Raw genomic sequence first — 23,417 nt, 5'->3', positions numbered from 1 at the left:
CAGCTGTTGTCAGTACTCTGTTCATATTTGCAGAGACCAGCAACAATGTTCAGTGACCGCACTTCATGACAAGTAGCTTTCAATAAAACATGATTCTGTTTAAAACCACAGCATTGCTTGAGAAAAAATATTCTAATAAACCTGTGTACTGTTTACTGTTCTGTCAGCAGGTGATATTATAGCCATACTTTTAAAAGAACAGGATGTAATTAATGCAATGGCTTGCAGCTCCTTTGTTCAGATAAATTGATATTTTAAGGCTACAGTATTCTAGATGAATTCTTTAGCTTCAAAAGAGTAAGACCTGCCTACAGAATTACGTCTGTCTTCTTACTAACAGACAGCTTGATTTGATAAACAGGAAGTGAGAGCTCAGCCTTTTTTTCCATTCTGCTTACTTTGAGTTATGAAGTTGAAAAAAACTTGCTGGCAAACAACGTGCCGGCAACTTTAGTTATGCCAATAACTTTCTTGAAAGCATGATAGAAAAAGGATTTTTTTCACTTATGAACTAACAGTCTGAAATGTTAATTTTGGAATTAATTCAGCAAATAACATTAAAAGTTTTCTCATAGAGGTCAGAAATCCTGACTGCATGTTTCATTATTCAAAACCGTGTTCTAAAGGATACGTGTTTGTATGATAAATGCACTTTGACCTTACACTGAGGTCAAAAGCGAATTACAGTTCTACAAAAAACACAGCACAGTGTGATCATATTTTGTGTTTTTTATGTTAGTACTTTTGCCAGTCAGGAAGGCTGCCAGGCATTGTTATGGTCTCCTAAATACTATTGAGTTCCTCCCTCTTTCCTTTTTTATTTATTTTCTTTTTAAGAGGGCATCTGCCAGATACATTTAAAGTAAAAAGGAGTGATGAAAACCCAGGCAGGCCGAGACGTCTCCAGTAATACAGAGAAACCCACAATTCACAGTTGAGACTTTTAAGAATCTTCCAAAAAAGCGAGATTATGGAACAAAGATTGGGCAATCCCCTGTAAGGGCAACAGAAATTTCTGTGTGAGTTAGTGCTCCTCCTTTCTCATAACACAGGTCAGCTTCAGTATACCAGGTTTGATGAAGATGTTCAAATGCAATGGATTTGCCTTGGAAACTAAACACACACTTTGACTAAGACAAACCTCTTGCAACCAACTAGCCGGAAAAAGGATGAAGATTCAGCAAAATCTGACTAGTCTGACTGCCACAGTATTTTCCTGTCTCCACCCACCACAGCTCTAGTAGTCCCCGACAGTCTAGTTCTTTCTGAGAATGGCAGAGTCCGGCAGTAACGACAGACAGGCACACAATGGTGCTGCGTCAGCAAGGAATTTGAGCAGATGGTGAAATCCTAGTTCTGCTGAGTTCCCCAGTGTACATTCTAAGCATAACTTAAAAGTTTTTATAATGATAACCACTACAATACACAGGAATATGTATTACTGTGCTAGATAAACAATAATACTTGGAAAAAACCCAAAATAATATATTGTAATACTGTAAAAAAACGCTTGTAAAGGCTTAGAAGCTTCATCTGAATATGTGATGTCTTTGAGCATAAATTCGAGGTTTTAAAACGTCCCTCCGCACTCCTAAATTCTTTAAAGTCATGTAATTTTTTTAAGAAAGTGAACATTACAAAAAGTAAATGTTGCAAGGGAGTGGGGGGAAAAGTATAGTAACAAAGTAAAGTATTTTAGTTGTTATATACTGGAAAAGAGAAAAGGCTATGATATTGTAAAGGACTGTAAACTTCCTCCAGTGCTTCACTTTTTGCATCCAGCCCGAATTGCCACAATGCTGCCTCCCCAAGCCTGGGGATAGCCAGTGAAATCCCTCCTGAGGACCAGGGCAGTACTGAATGAATCTGAGAACGCTGTAGTGCATTATAGCATTATAAAAACCCCCACTTATCTATGGAAGAAGTTTACATACTTAGAAGTTTATATTTTGTAAAATGTTTAGAGTTTGTAGACAGAAGGTAAAGCTCGCTTGTGTTATGCTGCCAGAGCTAGCCACTTTTAAGAAAGAGGATAAACAGATTAAACAGTGGGGTTTATAAAGTTTTGGTGTCAATGAACTCAAGGTAACAGCTTCGCCTGCAAGTGAACGCAGTGTCTGCAGGAGGCAAGACTGCCACGTAAAAGAGTTCAGGCAACTATTCTGCAAGCATAAAGCTATGCAGTATGCTAAATGATGGTCAGATTTCTACTGCACCTTATTTCTGTTCCTGTTCTTCTTCCTCAGTTACCCTTCTCACCCTAAATTCAGAATAGCCTCTCTCTCTCTGTGTCACAGTTTAGCTTGAAACTTGTTTTCCTCTCTCTAGGGTGTAAATAAAAGAAATATCTTACAGTTTAGAACAAAAATAAGACAGGTTTTACCTTTTGAAGCATTGCATTGCCCTGGTGACCGTTGACGTTGTGGTGGCTGATCTCTCTTTTGTATTGATATTCATACACCTGATTAGTTATATTAATAAGTAGAGTGGATGGCCCAGATTTCAGCTTTTCACATTCATAAACAGTTCCACTGTCAACATCTGATGCTTTTGTTGCGTATCGTATAATTAATCCCATTACAAGGCCTGGAGAGTAAAAACAAAACAAAAACAAAACCAAGGAGATCAGGTACCTTTAAGTATCTGATGCTATACAATTACTGATTTGGAAAAAAAAATGAACTCTATTAAAGCTACGACACCACTTTCTCAGGGTTTCCACCTTCACAGAGCCACACCTCACTCAACACTTCATGGATGACCGTAAAATATTCTTCCAAGATGGTAATTTCACAGAATCACAGAATCACAGAAACTTCAGAGTTGGAAGGGACCTCTAGAGATCATCTAGTCCAACTCCCCTGCTAGAGCAGGATTGCCTTGAGCACATTACTCAGGACTGCATCCAGGCAAGTCTTGAAAATCTCCAGAGAAGGGGACTCCACAACCTCCCTGGGCAGCCTGTTCCAGTGCTCTGTCACCCTCACCGCAAAGAAGTTTTTCCGTGTATTTGAATGGAACTTCCTATGTTCCAGCTTGTGCCCATTGCCCCTTGTCCTGTCTCTCGGAACCATTGAAAAGAGTCTGGCTCCATCCTCCTTAAATTCACCCTTTAGATACTTACATGCCATAATAAGGTCTCCCCTCAGCCTTCTCTTCTCCAGGCTGAAGAGCCCCAGCTCTCTCAGCCTTTCCTCATAAGGGAGATGCTCCAATCCCTCAGTCATCTTTGTTGCCCTACGCTGGACTCGCTCCAGTAGTTCCCTGTCCCTCTTGAACTGGAGAGCCCAAAACTGGACACAGTATTCCAGTTGTGGCCTCACCAGTGCAGAGTAGAGGGGGAGAATGACCTCCTTCGACCTACTGGCCACACTCTTCCCTATGCAGCCCAGGATTCCATTGGCCTTCTTGGCGACAAGGGCACACTGCTGGCTCATGGATAATTTGCTGTCTACCAGGACCCCCAGATCCTTCTCCTCAGAACTACTTCCCAGCAGGTCCACCCCTAACCTATACTGGTGCTTAGCATGCTTCCTCCCCAGGTGGAGGACCCTACACTTGCTTTTGTTGAACCTCATTAGGCTCTTCTCTGCCCAGCTCTCCAGCCTGTCCAGGTCACGCTGGATGGCAGCACGGCCCTTCGGAGTGTCAGCCACCCCTCCCAGTTTGGTATCATCAGCAAACTTGCTGAGGATACACTCTGTCCCATCATCCAAGTCATTAATGAATGTACTGAACAAAATTGGACCGAGTATTGACCCCTGGGGGACACCACTGGTTACAGGCCTCCAACTGGACTCTGTGCCGCTGATCACAACCCTCTGAGTTCTGTCACACAGCCAGGTCTCGATCCACCTCACCGTCACCTCATCTAGCCCATACTTCCTCAGCTTCCTAATGAGGATGTTATGGGAGACAGTGTCAAAAGCCTTGCTAAAGTCTATTTCATTAGAATAAGAATACAGATGTTGGTCTGACATACATTCAGCTGTACTCCTGTTTTTTGTTATCCAGTTGCTGGAATCATTCTGATATAGTTATTAACTGAGTTGCTCAACCACCCCATTTTCAACAGATACATAGAGAAGAGGGATGCCTGCATAACCGATGTGCTGTACTGAGCATACAAAAATCAACTGTGCTTTTGGTGATTTCATACACTTCATTCATGAGGGCAAAACTCTTAACACAGTATCCTTAGGCACATTCTACTTTCTGTAGAAGACTCTATTTTTGAGACTCTATAAAGATGGGAAAATAAAAGCAGGAAGAAGGAAAGGAAGATCAAGACTGGGATTAATTGATTTGATTATCTACAATTTAGGACTCTTACTCAGACAGACATTTTGGCTCCCTTTACAGTTAACAGAGAGGAAAATGTACTTCTGCAACTGTCCTCTGGAAGGTACGCTTCTTTCTGTTGGCTCTAGTGGGAGCTTGCATGATTATTTCAGGAGAGTTGACTAATATTTAGCTAGATAACATTACTGAGATTATTTCCACCCTCAGAGAGTTGGATTTGGTTTCAAATTTAATTTCCATGCTTTTTTTATGTCCATGCTTTAAGTCCCATGTACATGATAAACAGCTTTACAGTAACTAATTATGAACACATTCATAAAATGCTAAGAATACTCAGATTAAATATTGGTGGAAGATATCTAAACATCTAGATGGATATACTTACTAATGAAAGATAAGAGAGAAATTAAATTACAGGAAATAGCTGATAAACATCTAAAAAATAATGATATTTAAGTTTTATCCAGTAATCTGATGCCATGGTGACAAAAGTGATCATAAATGCCTAGAGAGATAAATAGAATGTCTTTGTTATTGACACATTTTCCCATAACAGCGGCTCTCTGAACTGCTGATTTCTAGCATACACACAAGGCAAGTCTGTACTTCCCGGACTGCAGCTACTAGAGAGTAACAGCTGTGCTGCTTGTTTAGTATGCGTATGTATTTATGCTTGTTTTGTATCTATTGTTTAGTATGGTTGGTTTCTTTAAAGGGTAGAGGATATAGATAAGCAGTAGAAAATCCCAAGGCCACTTTCAGAAGTTGTAGAGCATTTGTGCAATAAATCAGATAATAAATCTAGCTGTAGTAAAAGATGGAATTCCTCAAAATTTTAGGGGAAAGCACAAATGGGAAAAGGGAAGCAAGCACTGCCCCTGCTACTATGAAATATGACTTCTACAGTGGTCAGCCCCAGATGTTCAAAATCATGAGTCAGAACCCAGGAAACCATTAATTAGTTAAAACAGCTAGGGTTTTCATCTTATTTTTATTAGATTTCCTCTAGAAAAACCACATATTTCATTTCCAAATTAGATTTCAAATACATTAAAAATTCAACTTCATTTGGTGGTTGGACAAGAATTTATGTTTTCTTCTTACTCTGTAAAATAGAAAAGTTTTAGTTTTTCCTTTCCCATTTTTGTTCCTATCACTCAATGTTTTAAGCTATAGCCTCTGTTGCACTTCTGTTACCAGGTATTACATAGACTTAATCAGCTCAGGTAACAAAAACATTTTGCAGACCACCAATGCCTGTGCAAGGACACTGGCAGAAAAGGACTGCTCAAGAACAGCAACATTTGGCAACACGCTTTGCCAGCATCAGTAACAGGTCACAAGATGGAATAGGTTTCGAATAGTCAGGAGAAAGAAGTGTTTTGTTAGACAAATGTGCTGTTACAACCTGTTCACGCATCCCCATTGTCTCCTCTTTCCTTTCCCTTTTCTTTCCTTCTGCATTCCCTCTGTCTGCTTACCAAATTTCCCTGTATGTCCCTCATTACATTTCCCACGCATGATTCTTCTGTGCTTGCCCAACTTCTTGTCTTGCTGCATTTCCTGGTCTCTAACATTTACCTGTTCGTTTACAGCATCTGTCATATTAACCTGCCTTTTTCTGGACAGTAATTTTTTTCTACTAGCCTGGCTTCTCTTATACCAGCAACAATGAGCATTGTACTTATTAGTACAAGTCGTCTTGGTGCATACAGAAGACAAGACTTTGAGGAAATAGTGCTGTTTTTAATGGAGAGCTCAAAAGTGGAGAATGAAGAGCTAAAAACATGAAAGTGATTTTTAAAATAAGTGTTTATATCCTAGTATTCAGAGTTGTTCTGATTTATTTTTTAGCCTTTAAAGTTTAACTGTTTACATGGCTTGTACACATCATAACTTTCAGAATGGCAACATCGAAGTGCTGAAGGGAGATCAGTGGAGACTGGCTGACATTGCCTTTACCATCTCTATTGTACAGCCAGGTGGACTACTATGTCCTACAACATTTTGAGATTCCCAGTATGTGTGTTGAATTGGCTAATATAGCATATACTTCGAAACACATCCTGTTTGATAGTTTTTAAAAATAAAAACAAATGTTCTCAATTATAGTAATGCAATTGCACTGAAATGTTCAAGGGTAAATTATTTCAACACGTAGTGTTAAGTTTAGACTAGGAGTAGGGGACTGTTCTTACTCTGTATTCTGAGAAATGTTGTTATCTTCATCTGTAGTCTCAAACTGTCTCTGTAAGAATTTTCTAAAATGGAAAACAATGCAAATATTGTAGGTCCTAGTCCTGCAAGACAGCTCTTGAGTATAAATAAATTAATTTGCAGAAATATTTTTAAAATATGATCACAGTAGCTGTAGAGAAATAAAGATCAACACTGACTGAGATTTACAACTGGAATTGAAGTTTGCATTTTGGGTTTTCTTCTACCAGCTTTAGATCTTATCCTCTGATGGAGTCCAGATCCAGGTAACATAACAAAAACAAATAATGAAATGATAATGAAAGAACAAGGAAATTGTGAGAGTATCCAACAGTATACATGTATTGGAGAAATTATATTAGAGAAGATTATAACAGTCAATATTCTCAGGGCATCAATGGGGTTTTAGGGTCTTTTTAATTCTCAAGGAAATTCTATAATGTATTACATTTGAACAAAATATGGACAGGATCCATAATGATGACTTCAGAATATTCTCTAATGCAATATGGAAGGTTCAGACGAAGACAATTGCTATCACTACACTATATTGTAAGAGTCAATATAAGCGATGGGATTGTATTCTTCCTTCAGTAATAATAAATGTGCCAAAGACCCTATATAAAATCCCCAGGGAATTAAAAATCTGGGAAGAGTGTATTTAATATTTTAGTAGGTGTATAATTTATGGAATTCACTTTCTGCTTTAAATCATTATATAACATTTCTTCCCTGGTAGAATTCAGGAGGCAGATTATATAGAAATAATTAATTTTTAAGTAGGCGTATAATGTATTCTCCCTTCTACTATTCTCCCCTCCAAACTGAAATAATGCTTTTGTCATGTATCTTCTGAAACATTCTTTATAGTTCATTTAAAGAAAAAAAAAGATTGGGGAAATACCATTTGGATATATCTACTATGAAAAAAGAATAATAATTTCTAATTTCCTTGCAATCAGTATTTCATGGCAGAATAATTTAACATGAAATTTTTCTCACAAAGTTCTATGGACTTTGTTATGTAAAATCATACCTTCTCTACAAATAGTTCTGACTTCATAGTGGTATGCACAGAAAGCCTGGCTTTACCACGTAAGTTCAGGAATTTGGCAGTTAAAACTCCCTGAAGATGAGTCAGGAATGATGCTGCATCCGTTACCTATATCCGTTAACCAATACCTATTATACTAAGGTATTGGTTAGCATGAATAAAAAGTTTCAAATAGTACTACATCAGTTAAGGATGTAGGTAATTGTAAATGCAAACTCTTATGCAAGGCTAAACTTGAGCGTAGTGGCACAACGTAGAGTACCTGTCTTGTATTCTAGGAGTCCAAATCCAATTATAAAAATTTTCATCTCAGCTTCCCCGTGTTGAAGATATTTTCTTTCAAAACTAGTACCAGGGCTTCTTTTAATTCATGTTTTAAAGCACATTTAAATGCAGGATTGAAACAGAAAAGGGTATAACTAATGTTACAGATTTCTTTGAAAAAGTCTCAATTGATCTTTGAAGTAAGATCTTGAAGCAAAATTTCACTCTAACTAGAACTCAGTCATGTTTCAATTGAAAGCAATGAAGGTTTTCCAACTTCTTCAGTGGAAGTAGGATAAAATCCTTAATCATAGATGAGAGCATTGGAAGGGATTTCATAAGCCATTCATGCCAAACTCCTGAGCTAAACAGGACTGTTCTTTCCCCAGGATTTTATCTAGTCAGCTGTTAAATGCATTCCTCAATAATGACATTCAGGGAGGCAGTTTTAGCCATTACTTGATTTTTCCAAATATTTTAGAATTTCTTCCACATTTCTTTGTTTGCCTCAAGAATGCTATTCCTGTCTTCCATCTACCTCCTACAATGTCAGTTTCTGCCTCAATCATGATTTTCCTCATGTATTCCTCTGAATCCTGACAATGTCTCTTCATTACGAATGTTGTAGTCAGGAAGACAAAGAAGTACTCTTCATTATTTCATTGAGGGCTAGAGATTCTTCTTTCTGGGACTTGTTACATCCATTGCTGCCTTTGAGAATTAGGAACACACTCACAATCGGAAGAAAAGTACAATTATTCCACACAAGAAGCAGAATGGATGTAGGAGGTGTACAAATCATATTGCCTAATCATTAGACATCTCTACCAAAGCGGAATAAAGAACTCTGCTACGTGCCTCACTTCCAAACAAGCCGTATGGGATCCTCAGAAGCAGCTAAGGAAGGGCTTCTGTGAGGCAGCTTCCCCATGCACACCTGGCAACAGCCAAACTGGAGAGAAGAAAAAAAGAGTGGTAGACCTCCAATCCCAGCCCTCCAATCCCCTCAAAACTTCAGGAAGCATCTCTAACCACAGCAACACAAAGCCATTTCTTGTGAGTGCTGCAATGACTGTATTCTGTCATTCATCCTTTTTATGTTTTCCTTCCGGTCTGATCGACTAGTCTCACAGAGCACAACTTTGAGGGCAGATAGATCTTCCATCAGGCTCACCTCCACCCTAACGGGCATCACACATTCCCTAGGGATGACAACTATTCAAGCTGAGAACAATTTCAACCACAGTTGCTAATTAACCTAGCCAATAAAAGGCACAGATAGTATTGGTGGGAGTTTTGTTTGTCTGTTACAGTGGGTTTTCTTTAATTACATTCTGGCTGCCTACCTGCAGGAGTGCTTTAGCCTCTTAGTCACAGGTAACTGGTGGCACCTATATGTAGCCCGAATACTTATGTTCTGGGGAGGATGAAAAATATTGAATACTTATGTTTTTTAATTATGGTAGCTCTGGGCTATTCCCCCACTAATGTGGAGGGCTATGATTTATGTATTATATGGGGAATTTAGCACCTAACATTTTATGACTGAGGTATCTAAAGAGATCAGGCTCTGCAGGAGCTGGCTAATAGGCACTTAAGTCTTTTTTTTTTAGTCTGGTACTAAGAGACCATCTTCTGGGGTCTGGTCCTAAGAGAAAGGCCATCTATTCTTATCTGAGAGAAGTGGCATTCAGTTTTCATTACTGCTTGTGTAGATAATCTACCACAGTAATTCTGACTATGCTGTTGTATAGAAAACCATGCTGATAATGTATATAAAGGATGCGCTTCCCTTTCTGGGTGGCACAAAGTTACCCTTTCATGCTTACCTGACTCCTTGATATACAGAAATCAGTAAGTACGTTGACTTTACTATTTGGGATCTGTTTGTCAAACCTAGCTACGGTGTGCAGAGAAATTTGTTCTCTGAGATACTGGAAAACAATGGAATAAATGAAGAAACAGGTAAGTCTGTATTCTTCTTCATCATTTGTGAGTGATTTTTCAGATTGGTGTCAAAACAAACAAAAAAATTTGAGTGTTCAAATACTTTCAAGCTAAATGCCTTGAAATGTGTGTGTATATATATATCTACACATATTTTTTTTGTGAAGTAATGTTGAATTCCTGTTGAATTGATTATGGGTTATGCTAAATGGTTTGGGTTTTTTTTCTTTGCACCTGCAGAAAGATTTTTAATTTAAGTATAACTATATTTAGTGTTGAACTATTGCTTTGCTAAAAAAAATTAATATATCTTATTTTTTAAAGTTTCTAAATGGACAGTTTTCCAGTACAGGCTTTTCTTTAGCTGGAACTATTAAGCCTAAAACTGCATTTTCCTACAAAGCTTATGCAAAAAACCCCCAAACAACCCTTTCACTTGTTCTATACTTTAAAGAGAACTCTCTATCAGGCTGTTCCTCGTGTTCAATTTGGGGCTGTTCAGCACTTTGCAGTAACTGTGAAACTTCTTCCTGTTTTTGTATTTCTTTGTTGTTTTTTTTTTCCCCTGGCCTTCCTCATATTTCACTTTCTCCATCCTTTCCGCTGCTATACCCCTAATGGCACATTGCCTTGATAGGGAATACAGACTCATTTGTCATACTGTGGGACACAGCCTGCAAACAAGTGGCCATATTCTTCTATCACCTGAAGCAAAATTATCAGTTTCTTGTGCTGCTATTCATGTATATAGCAAATAGCTGGATGGGCTGGAGTAAAGCAAACTCTAGGGCAGAGACTTTGGGTTTGTACAAAACAGGTATAAACCAGAACTGTTCTGACAAAGAAGGCAGGAAATAATTGAGGACAGGATTCAGATCACTGTCAGTTCTTGGTGCTATGAAGATTTTCTCATGAAATTGCTGCCTGTTGATCTGACACCACTATCATGACTTCTGAAATTCTTTTCATAATTGCTATTCCACAATGCTAAAGATACCTAAACCATATCCAAAATTTCTAATGATAAAAAGGACATCATCAGCTTTCTGTATCCTATGAATAAGCTTTTTCTCCCCTTTTGAAGGTTTCCATAAATAATGCAAGGCTAAATAGTTTATTTGCAATCACAAGAAATGTTTCCTTTGTTCATGAATGTTTTAATAATTCAAAAGCTCTGTCCTGCTGGAGCACTAATCTCTTAACTGATCAAAAGAATATAATAAGCTGGTTATCGTCATGATGTGTAGATTATGTTCTGGGCAGGCAGAAAAACAGAACCAACAGATAAAACTAATTAAATACTGATTTTATTGTGTAATGTTGTATTCCCCCATGTTTAATTTCTATTTTGATAGGCCTTTGTCTAAATTCTCAACAAATGTTGTCAGCTGCACATGGGAAATGGCACAATAGTGTAAAGGAAGCTACTATAGAAGAGTCACCCATCTAATCAGAAAAAATTGTCGTCATTTACAAGTTGATCAAAATGTATATATTGCATGGTGTTTCGTGGCTTTCCCTTTGAGAGATGTTAATAGAAATGCAACAAGCAAATGTATTCTCAGTGATGCTATGAAGCCTGTACCCTGTAAAACTGTTAAACAACAATCTAGGTGATGTCTGACAATGAAAACCATTGCATTTAAACCAAGTATCGTGTGATGTGTCTTTCTGTCTCAAGTGACTCAGTTGAAGTGTGTTTTCTATGTGCAACAGACTTCAAGATTAGAAAAAGGGCATATTATCAAATAAATACTTTTTCACAACTTTAAATAAATGCAAGGCAGATGAGAATTAAGAGATCCCATAGACTTCCTCGTCCAGGTGTTAAGGGCTCAGTGACTAGATTAATCCAAGAGTTTCTTCTTTAATTGCTTTCCTTCAAAGTATCAAGTCACTTGTGAAGAGTCACTGAGCCAAGAAGATGAAATAGCCTGTGTTCTTGAAATTTCATACAGTTAATTTATCTAATTAAATAGTTTGAAAGGGATACAAGGAAGTCTGTAATCTTCAACTGCAGTCCTCCTGTGGACCTGAAATAATCTAAAAATGCTTGATATAGAAAGAGCAAATGAAGCGTCTATCTCGAACTATCAACTGTCAGTTGCCTTTTCTGTTGCAGGCTTGCAACTGAACCTCCATAGAGTTTTTTTGCATGCAGGGTGCCATGATAAACAAATATTCTTCAGAATATGCAATCATAACAAAAACAGTTTTGAGTATTACACTGCTAGCGTATGTGATGTGCATAGAATAAGTCTGCGTCAAAACAATTTAGCATTTAGATATGTAATGACTGAGCTGTTGATTTATGTCTTCCACTTTGACAGATTTATATCTTCCATTACCCTCCTATGTGTTTTATGGTAACATTTCTGTTACCAGTCACCTGCTTTTCTCAAAGTGAAACAACAGTAAGAGAGAATGACAAGAGAAATCATTATACACATAAGTGTATACCATCAAACCAGTGTGTACTACTTATCACTGGACAACGAAGAAAGTTCTACATGAAAGTGATACACAAAGTGATTGCAAAACTTCATAAAAGCAGATTAGAAATAGACAGGCAAACTGAAATTGCAGTACAATGACAGCATTCAGAGAAGGCTTGAGAGGCTTTCTTCACAGTCTGTTTGTCAAAGGCACAAAGAAAAACCAAAATAAAAATCTCAAGATCATTTAAACTACGATTAGACAACACGGCTGTATTCACAAGGCTCCTTAGTCTAACACCTTTGAATGTTATACAAAACAAGCATCTAAAATAAACCAGATTAAATAATCTCTTTCACTGTGGGCATTTGCTTCTTTTGAAAACAACAAACTCCCTAACTCCCAAAGTGTCATGCAGCATCTCTCTGCCCATAGAGGAACATAACGTGCGCATCGTGAGGATAATCAGCTCATGATAGTTGCTCCCTTAACAAGTCAGCCTCGAGCTACTTCATGAGATGCTGTTACGTTATTATTTTACTGTACAGCTACAGATCTGATGACATTCATTCAGTGCATTTTCTGAGCTGTGTCAGCACTTGATCTCAAGTGCCAGATCATAAATATGCAACTAGACCATGTTAAGCTGGCACTTGAATTTATACTCACCATAAAGCATAGCTCCTCCAGTTTCATGCAGAAAGCGGAATCGATGGTTTTTAAACAACCAAATTGTTAATATTGTAAGAATAAGCAGAAAGTTAAAGACCAGCAACTCCACAGCTCCCTGATGATAAAACTGATCTTCATCTTTCACTGATACGTATTTCTTCAACTTCTCCATTTCATTCCCTTTATGGAAAATATGTGCAAAACAAAACTATATAAAAAAAAAAATAATCACAGGAAGGAAAGTGTTACCACCTTTGGTACAAAAAAGTCCAGATAGTACATAAATTCACAGCAAGCACATCTGTTTCATTTGCAGCCTCAGGGTAAAGTGCCCCAGCTCAGAATTCAGCTGGGTTCTAGTTACAGCTTCCTGTTTCTCTCTTAAAGCCGCCCTGTCTCATTTTTAATGTTACGGTTGCATCGCTGGACTGCGCTTGCTCCAGCTGTAGATGCACAAACCGCCTCCAAGGCTCAGGCTCTGTCAGTTTCTAAAGTTTTGTTGTAAAACTTAGTCGGTGTTCATATTTGTCCCTGTGGTTTGCAGCATACTCTGAATCCTAAAAATCATATTTTGTCTTGATAATTTAAGGTGGAAAAAATGATGTTAAAAGAATGGCATCACAACCTTCACTACGTTTTGGAAGTTTAACAATCTTTCCTCTTTCTTACTTTTAAATGTGATGTAGAATAAAGGTGGCACTTTACTATGGTGCAAAGACAGAAGAAGAAAACAAAACAATGAATAAGGATTTCAAGACTTAGGCCTTGAACTTGTATTGATCCTGCAGAAAGACTGAAAGATCTTTGTAAAAGCAAGGGTCCAATTGCCTAAAATTAAAAGCACTTTAAAAACCTATCAAACTGAATAAAATGCAGCGGAATTAACTTTCCATCATTTCTGCTGTTTGCATGTTTTTATGTACATCGCTCAATTAAGCCAGTAAAACAGTAGAAATTGTCTTACTACTTATAGCTAATGCTCATGGAAGCGTTCCTGTCCAAGCCCAGGGGCACAATACATGTATTATACTGGAGAATACCAAATAAACTCTCATCATCATCAGAAAAAAACCTGATTCTGCTTCTCATTAAAAAAAGGACAACCTTCTCATTTTTTGTCCCAATCTCACAAAACATATTTTTTAAAAAACATTTTGGGCTAATCTGCACAGAATCCATTCCAAGTCAGGTATTTCTCAAAGGTAAATAAAGTAGCAATAAATACTTAAGATATCCATACTTTCAGTAATTTCATGGCTGTAGCTCATAATAGTATGTGTGTTCCTAAGGAGGCACTGTTGCTTTGATCTGCAACGTTTTAATATAATTTTTGCTTGGCAAACAATCAGTTGCATCCTCTCTGTAAACTAATTTCACCATACTTTACAGGTTTTAATTTTTTCTTTCACTTTGCATGAAAAGCAGTTTCCTTCTAGTTCTTTTTTTAATTAATGCTTTTTCTTTGCTTACCAGATATTTTTTTTCAGTCTCTGTCGCTGGTTTTACCCTGTCCTCTCAACTGCTTCATTATCTCCTCTCCTTTGTGTTTCCCTCATTGTCTCTTTCTTTTTGTAATTTTACCTGATAATTTGCAAACATAGTCAGGATTATTTAAGTCAAAACTCTGTTTCTGAGATGATTATCAGTGGAGTCTCTGTGAGATGAAAAGTTGACAAAAACCAGCTGATACTCCTCAAGTTAATGAACCATGAAACTCAATTTCAAGTAAAGATAAAACTTTGATGTTAACCTGTATGTGTTGAGAATTATTTACTACTGTATTTTGAATGACAAAATAATGTATAAAGGACTTAGGTGTAGCAATTTCATTACATAACTGATGCAACTCTTTAAAATGCTGGAGTCACATAGCTAAGGCTTGTAACTTTTACAAAGGAGAAAAATAAAAATGGAGACTTGATTTGGATATCATATTCACAGTTTAGAAACAACAGTGACTGTAATGTTGTGAGACTGATCATCCATCTCCAATATGGAAGTATCAAAAGCAAACCAAAAATAATTTGACAATAACCACATTCAGTATCTATCACAATGAAAAACAAAGATTTACTTATTATGAAAACCAGAGTTCTTTGCTACCCTTGTCAAATAGGTAATTTGCAGGCACTTATAATAAAATTAATGGAAAATAAGCACAAAACAGTGAAAGGAGGTCATTTTATACTGAGAATCTCAGTGATTAGACCATTCACCTCAGATTTGGGAGACCAGGTGCAACTCCCTTTTCTATTTGAATTTACTTGAACCCATATTTCTCACCAGACAATAAGGAGTTTCTCAGTCTTACTGCTAGAGCCGTTGCTGTATGAAATACCTGAAATGCCGAAGTGTTAATTTCCCAAAGCTGCATTTTCCCTTTTGCAAAACAGGGTTATAATTCTGCCCTATCTCACAAGATAAGCTGATGCTTGTTTGTGAAACAATCACATGCTGTAGCCATTTGCACTATGCCAGAGCTTAATAAGAAACAAATAATTTTAGATTTAGTATCAGATGTTGACAATAAACATATTTTAATTTATTATAAATAATTTAATTTAATAAAATAAACGTAATAACAGGAGGTGAAATGATGGAAATTTCTGAGTTATTTGTCCTCTGTGTCCTATCCATTTGCATACTCATCACATCAGTTACATAAAAAAAAATAATACATGATCATATGAATAAAAGGTATATTTTTTAGGAGCAAGGGGGAAGAATTTAGATTTCATAAACAACTTGAATTCTTTATTTCCCAGTCTTCTGCGCGCTCTCTTTTAATATGAAGTATTTTAGAGTGTATTGAAAATTCTGTGAAAAATATTACGAAGAATATGCTGACTATCACATATACACTACAAATTGCTAGGCAATATATTAGTGGGAAAAAAGTAGTACAGTTTCCCTGGCTTTGACTCCCCAGTAAAGAATTTGACAGAGCTTTTAAGTGTGGTGTTTTGGTTTCTGGTGGCTTTTTTTTTATGTGCTTGTTTATATGGAACAGTATAATTCAAGGGGAAAAAAACAAAAATCTAACTTACATGGTCATTAGATAACCAAAGATCGGACTTTGTTCAGGAAGAAATTTCTACAAAATGGACACACTGTAAAAATAATTAAATTGTCTAGTGGTTGATCAGTCATGTTTCTGTGTGTGAAACTGTTTTAGAAAGAACTGTAAGGTCATCAGAGAGCATGGGTTTTTTTAGAGAAGAGCTGAAGGCATTGTCAGAGCTCTTTTATGTAAGAAAAGACATCTGTGTCAGGAAAAGCTTTACTCGGAAAACACTGTCCTCGGGAATGAGAATTTAGACACTAGTAATCCTGCTTCAGACATCACAAAGACTTGCCCTTGTTGGGGAAATGTTGGGGGTTTTGTGTTTGTTTTGTTTTGTTTAGTGTTTGGTTTTATTTGTTCGTTTCTGCTGAACTAAAAATCACAGGCTTGTTCCAAGATTTACTTTTTTCGTAGGTTATAAGTTTCTGCAATTTGAATGTTAATAACATAAGGGCTTCAAAAAAGACCGTGTCTGAAAAGTAAGACCAAATGTCCCAGCCCTACAAACTTTTGAGCCTATGCTTAAATTTCTGAAGGGGCACGCTCCCAGTTAAGTCACTGATTCAAGCTTCACTTGCTGAGTAGGTTTTGGACTGAAATTAATCTAGACACATACCATGCTTTCTCTTTACTGATAGTTAAAGGGGTATGTTTCCTTAATTTTGGCATAGTAAAAAATGCCTATACTTCAAGAGCTTATTGCTGTAATGGATGAGGGCTAAATTATGCATTTTATCGCTTTAGCTGCTTCCACATTCTGGGTTTCATACCAGTGAATTATTTTAGTAGAAAAAAACCCACACCTCTATAGAAATTAGCTAATAGTTCAGCATTCTTAGTATGTATTTGTCCTGTGCGGGTCTAAAGAAATTAATGCAGGTTTGCATCAGTCGATATCTTTTCCACATACTGGGTTAATCTTACGTTTTTGGGAAAGGAGATAAAACAGGCTCATAAGTGGACTTATTGCCACTGATAACATTCATGAAGCTACTAAAGAATCAAGTATTTAAATTGGCCATGTTGAAGCAGTATAAGCTTATCCGCTGGTAGATCTTGGAAGAAATACTTGTGCAGTGCTGGTGAGTAGAAAGCTGATGTTGCAGACTTGTTGTGACTGAGTAATACAGACTGAAACAGGCAAGTATTTTTCATCAGGTGATCTGTGCTAAGGGCCTGGGCTCAAAGAGAACACTTTTCTTTATTCTTTTTAAATACAGAGAAAAATCTCACTGTATGTAATTTAAAAACGTGACGTGTCTCACAACATGGTTGTTTGCTATTTCACAACACGTTTGCCAAAAGTGACCATTTTTCTTTCTTTCTTTCTAATTTAATGTCATCATTCGTTCACTATGAAGAAGTGCTACAAAAAAAGAGGTAGCTATTTTTTTCTACAAAACAAAGGATACTTGTTTTTAGCTAACTGCTGCAATTTACCTACATCTGTAGAATCCCATTGACTTAGCTCGATTCCTTACAGAGAGTACAAAGCTGTCTCATTTTAGGATTGGGAATAGCAATGTTTACATCATTCGCAAGGCTTTTTAGGAATTCATTAATATTTGTAAATGGCTTTAGATCATTGAGTGAAAAGTGCTATCTGAATAAAAAGTAATCTTAATATCAGCTTTTGGCATTCACTTAGTTATTTTAAGTTTCCTTTGCAAATATACACTGGTGCTTACTTCATATTCCTTCTGTATCAGATAAGGCATTTGAAAAATACTCTAATGGCTGAGCACGTACAGAAGCAAAATTCTCATGTCTGAGTTTTAATTTACTAATATATTCAAAGCGAGCCAGATGTTCAGCTGCAGCAATCCTCGTGAGAGTTCGCTACTTTATTATTGGTATATACTATCTGAACTACGCAAAAAAATACGAAGATATGATGATTAAGGCAAACTAACTCTCTGATGCAACATGTTTGCAAGTGGGTATTTTATACATACATTACTGAGAGAAATATACTTCAACCAGATACCTCTTGAGGTAAATCAAACCAAATCACCTCTCCAGTGTTTCTTCAGGAATGTTTTGCTAAGTGAAGTCCTGGAAAAAAGGATGACTCTGGACAGATGGGAAGCACCTCTACTGAAAAGAAGTAGAGCTTTCTGTGAAAAATACAGAGAAACACAGTATGGCCTCAGAAAACCTTAACAGTGAAGTAAGATCTCATTTGAAAAATTGTTGGCAATATGACCGGACAATCTTTGATTCCTTCTGTGCTCAGGCCTTTCCATCTTCTTATACATAACCACATTTTCAGTGGTATCCAGCCCCCGCATCAATGTCCTCTCTTAACTGGAATAACTTCCCTCCAAGTTTTCGTTGGTTTGCAGGTCAGATAGAACAACAATGTTTTGCAGCAGCTGCATCATATTTGCCATATTGATAACAGATGATAAATCAAGAAGGAAGGAATCTGGATAGAAAAAAAATTACATTTTGGTTTTCAGAACTGGCTACCAGGTGAATGACGAAAGTTTTCACAGGGAAGATATTTTGAATATTATTTAACAGGCCAAAGAATAAGTTAAAGGCCAAAATAAGTTAAAGTTTGTGTTGGAAGGTCAAGCAATTCTCATAATACTGTGCTCTTACTACAAACAATATTTGCTTCATCTCCCTTGGCACGTAATTTTTACAAACCAAGAGGCAGTAGTCTTGCTTACTTTCTGTGTTCACCTTATCAACTCTACTTTATGAATTTCACAGAACAATAATCCTTTCCTCCCTTAGCTTGGCAGATGTAGAAGCCTGCTCTTACAGAGACTATCAGGCAAGAGGAGTCTTGTAAATAGGCGGAGCGACTCTCGTCTTAGAACATACAAAGTCAGAAAAGGAGCACAATTTTAAAATTGTAATTAATTACAGTAATCATAGTGGGAATTCCAAGCAAAGAGACAATGCTTTAGCAACACTGGCAATTATGCAAGCATAGGAAAAGTACAGCCAAAAATAAAAACAAACATTGAAAGCAAGTGCATCTATATATGTAAATAAAAAAACCCAAGCAAAACCAACTCTGAAACTGAGAAATCAACCACATTGCCAGTGCACAGATAAATGTTCTGTCACAGCTTGCTTGCCTAAAATCCCCAGACAGACTGGAACAGGATTAGTGGGATCACAACTGGTTATCCTTCTCTAATCTATTCCAGCCAGGAAGATCTGCCTTGCTAGCTTCTGTTCTGATACACGGCTGCCTGTGAAATACTGTGGGCTAAGGCCACTAAGGCCACGGTGGTGGGCTAAGTGTCGCTTTATAACTGCCAGGCCTCAATGTATTTTGAAATCTGTTCTTCTACTGCTTAGAAGAGCCTTCCTATGAAAATGGTTTATTTGCTGGTTGCTATTGATCCTGTCCTATCTTTTTTTTTTCTGAGGTCAGACTCTGGTTTTACTATTGCTTATTCGGTATTGCTGGTATTCTATCTACATGGCTCACAGTGACAGAAATAACAGTCCATGTAATCTATGGATCTAGTATGTTACAGCTATTACTCTTAGCCAAAAAATAGCTTTAAAAATAATTTCTGCTTAGTGGAGTACACCTTTCTATCCAGAAGGCAAAGTCTATTTTCTATTTTTATAACGCCTTGTTTCAGAGCCTGTTTTAATGCCTAATCAAAATACAATACTAATTATGATAAATATACATTGACTGGAGTGGAACTGGACTTTTACTATCCCAAGAGAGTGGTGATATTTCTGCTCATATGTCACTGTCTCCAGGCATTGTATCAACACAGGAAAATCTCTTCTCCCTTTTAAGCACCAATGAATTCAGCGCACCCTGAGATGTAATGTCCAGCTCAACACACGGTAATCATCATGCTGGAACCAACATTTACAGACCAATTTCACTTGAGAGAGCTGAAATGGTCATATACATTTTTCTTTCTGAGAAGACAGAAATGCCAGCAGTCCTGGAGAAATTAAAGCCCTGAAAGACAGAACAGTTTGCTTCTATGAGTTATCAAAGCGCAGTTGATCTGCTCTGTTTTACACTGTTTGAGCCAATGGGTTCAGAACTAAGATGAATTCTTAGGTAATACCAGTTTATCAGAATTTCATATTTATACAGTTTAAATCAATCCACATTGTTAAATGTCAGGATCATGAAGGACATATTTACAAGTTTACTTCTGTGGAAGTAAATGTACTTCAATCTTAATTTTCAGCTTGAACTGCTGCCCTGAGGTTTTGGGGTTTGTTTTTTCATATTTTAATAAACTGAAGAACAGTTTAGAGAGAAAGAGTTAACTTAAAGGTGCCAATTGTAAAGATAATTTTTAAATTATAGTTTCCTATTGGAAGACTACTATGGGGAGCTAAAAAGAGGACAGGTTCACTGTGAAATGTAATGTTCATCCACTGAAATCTCAGCACACATAAAGGTAAAGGTTGATTTGCTTCTTATCTCAGGCAGTCCATTTTTGGAAGGACTGTAGCACACTGGCTCACGTTCAACTTGTGGAACCATGGACTTGTGCATATCCACTGGTTTAAGTTTAGTTTCTTATACAGCAGGTAATGCATCAGTCCCGTAGACTCTGCTGCAGGCTGCGAGGTGTGAAGGCAAACCTTACCACTAAAAACTGAGGCAAAAAGGTCATTGAATACCTTTGTCTTTTTCATGTCCTTTCTCACTAGTTTCTCTGCCCCACTGAGCCATGGGTCTATATTTTCAATAGCCACTTTTGCTGCCAATGTAGTCATAGAAGCCCTTTTTCTTATATCCCTAGCAAGTTTCAACTCCAACTGTTTCAGCACTTTTCTGTATGCTCAGGCAATGTCTCTATATTCCTCCTGCGTTGCCTGTTCCCGCTTCCACCTTCTTTGTCCTTCCTTTTCCCATTTGAGCTCAGCCAGGTGTTCCTTCTTCATCCACATTGCTTGTTTGACTTTCTGCATGTTGGGAGGTTCTTGCACTTTGAGGAAGCTATCTTTGAAGATCAATCAGCTCTCCTGGGCTGTTGGCATTAATAATACCCCACCCTTCCATATGAACAGTGATATCGCATCACTGATTTGATTCTGTTGGATATACAGCAACTACAGACTGTCATGTAGCAGCAAACATCCTGACTCTGTTGACATTTAAATCTTAAAAAAAAACCAAAAAATGCTGCCTGACAAAGTATATTGCTACAGTGCTTTTTGCTTTTCTCAGATTGTTGTTCAAATGTATGCCACTTGCTGACTGCTGTTTCAGATACAAATTACATTACATTGTACTGTGTACTATGAAGGAAAGTGGGAAAAATACCCAGTTTAACTGGCTGTTACATGACAATGACTGTTCTGTCTCGTAAATCGAATCTGAAAGTATATTCCACTAGAGGGCTGTCTTTACACATGAAATGAAAATCTGACTTTCAGCAGTATCTTCTATCAGTTTTTCAGGTTAAAGACAGGGCTTTTAGTTTATGTGAGAAACGTATTGTAGTGCATCACTATACTGGACAATACCCCGTTTGGAATATATAATTAGTTTTGTGACTTCATTTTCAGAGGAAACATACTGGTCCAAATTAATTATTTTTAGACTGTGAACATGAACATTTCGGATAACACCTAATTAAATTAAACATCTTGCCCAAATTCACATCTCCCTGAAGTCAGTAGGAATTGGATGAGGCCAAAATTGGTATTCTGACAATATCATTAAAGTATTTTTAGTGGGGGTTTATGTTTACATATGGTGGCCTTTCTTTTGTGAAGATAATGCTGCTATCTTCCTACCTGAGAGCCTAAAAACATATTTTACTAAAATAGACCTATGATGAGCAATGCTGGTTTTATCTCTATCAGTATCCAAACAACAGCTGTTCCTTTTTTCACTTGAACACTCCTTAAAAACTTGTAAATAAGAAATATTAAGAACAGATAGCCGTCATTTCTATGTAATTACACTGCGCTACCAGCAGAAGCATTTCAAGAACACAAGTTGCGTTCTTCCATGTTGAAGAGAAATAGGGCTATGTTTGCAAAGAAATGTAGGCACAAGAATTTCAGGCAGGTGCTTTTGAAAATCCCAGTGGACTTAAACTCCTCTTGCAGACAAGGTTTAGCCCTGCTTCTCTCCTGTAGTAACCAGTCTTACTTTAAGAGAATAATGACAAAAAATAACTAATTTAGATCTGGGAGTATGTGTCTGAAGGACTGTATTGCTTCCCTTACCCAATGGAAAGCCTGAGCCGCTCCCTCTCTCATCTCCAATCTAGCCCTTGGCCTGTGCCCTCTCTTCCTTCGTCATTGTCCGCGTAGGTTCTGGACAATAATTTCTCTTCACTTCAAGCCATGTTTTATCCTTATGTTGCTTTTGGTTCCAACCTTCTTATTCATAGACCTATTTTCTTCCAACTGACAGTTTTCAAATATTTTTCTTTTGTTCTCTGGAAACTCTAGTTGCTATAGAGACACCTGATGATTACAGAGACACTGACTACCTTTGTTAGAACCTCAGTTGCTATAGCAATGACTGTTGGCTATGGGTTCAATGAAATCTGCTACACGGTACATGCCCTTTTACACAGCAATACAGCTTGTAAAATCTTCTTTTAATTGTTATGCTCAGTAATGAGACTGTGAGCCAAATTCTGTTCTAATTGAAGTCAGCGGGAGTTTTGCCATTAACTTCAGTGAGACCACAGTTTGGTCCTGGAGTCCGATGTGCATAAATAACAAAAGGAATCTACTTTCAGCACAGCAGCAAGCAGAGTATGGTTTCATTCAGTTAGTAACATCTGAACCCAGTAACAAAACTTGGGTGTCTGTGACTATTTGAGTAAAGACTGACTTAAATGATAATCTCTTTTATATATTCTATATATTCTATAGTCAATAGAATTCTATAGAATTCTGTTCTATATTCTATAGTCAATTCTCAGATCAAAAATATCACGGTCATCTTTAAAATACTTCAATCATTTGTTTTTCTTCAAGGAGAAATGTTTATTGTTGCTTTGTGACAACAGTAACAAAAGTAAACATCTTCAAGGAAATATCTTCACATCACAGAAGGGGTATCCCTACTGAAAAGGTAGATATAATGCTGTTCTTCCAAAGGCCATTATTTCTTGGCAGTCTCTCTGAATTTCTCTGACGTTATGGGAATGACCTCTGAAGAATGTCTTAAAGCCAGCTTTGCCTTGGAGCTATTTCTGTTCTATTTAAGGTTTCCTGGAGATGGTTTTAAAGTTGTGGGAATCAAATTCAAGTACAAGTTGAGATTGGAAAGTACTATATTTGGTGTGTCCTTCCACTTGTGTTTCTTTTGTTAGGTTATACCCAAATTATCATATATTATGACCATTGTAGTTACTTGTTCCTTCTTCTGGCGGCCTTTTTAGGAACTCATTACTGTTCTCCTGCTTATCCACTGTTTTTGTGAAGCTATATGGAAATGTGCCGTGAGTTTGTGTCAGCAGAACAGAAGTGCTTCCCGTT

The 23,417-nt window shown here is 37.2% G+C and overlaps 2 protein-coding genes across 2 annotated transcripts in view; one reads left to right on the top strand and one right to left on the bottom strand.

The window, feature by feature from the left end:
• Positions 1 to 13,209, bottom strand: part of SLC9A9 (solute carrier family 9 member A9) — a 209,620-nt gene extending 196,411 nt beyond the window's left edge. The window contains exons 1-2 of the mRNA XM_063339370.1: positions 12,890 to 13,209; positions 2,384 to 2,586 (exon numbers count right to left, since the gene is read on the bottom strand). Of these exons, the coding sequence (XP_063195440.1) occupies positions 2,384 to 2,586; positions 12,890 to 13,064 (378 nt within the window). The 5' untranslated portion in view covers positions 13,065 to 13,209. The remainder of the gene's footprint in view (positions 1 to 2,383; positions 2,587 to 12,889) is intronic.
• DIPK2A (divergent protein kinase domain 2A) overlaps positions 1 to 23,417 on the top strand; it is a 263,792-nt gene that overhangs the window by 199,620 nt on the left and 40,755 nt on the right. The window lies entirely within an intron of this gene.

The sequence above is a fragment of the Chroicocephalus ridibundus genome, chromosome 6, assembly GCF_963924245.1.
Source record: "Chroicocephalus ridibundus chromosome 6, bChrRid1.1, whole genome shotgun sequence".
NCBI lineage: Eukaryota > Metazoa > Chordata > Aves > Charadriiformes > Laridae > Chroicocephalus > Chroicocephalus ridibundus.
This window is presented reverse-complemented; position numbering and strand designations above follow the sequence as displayed.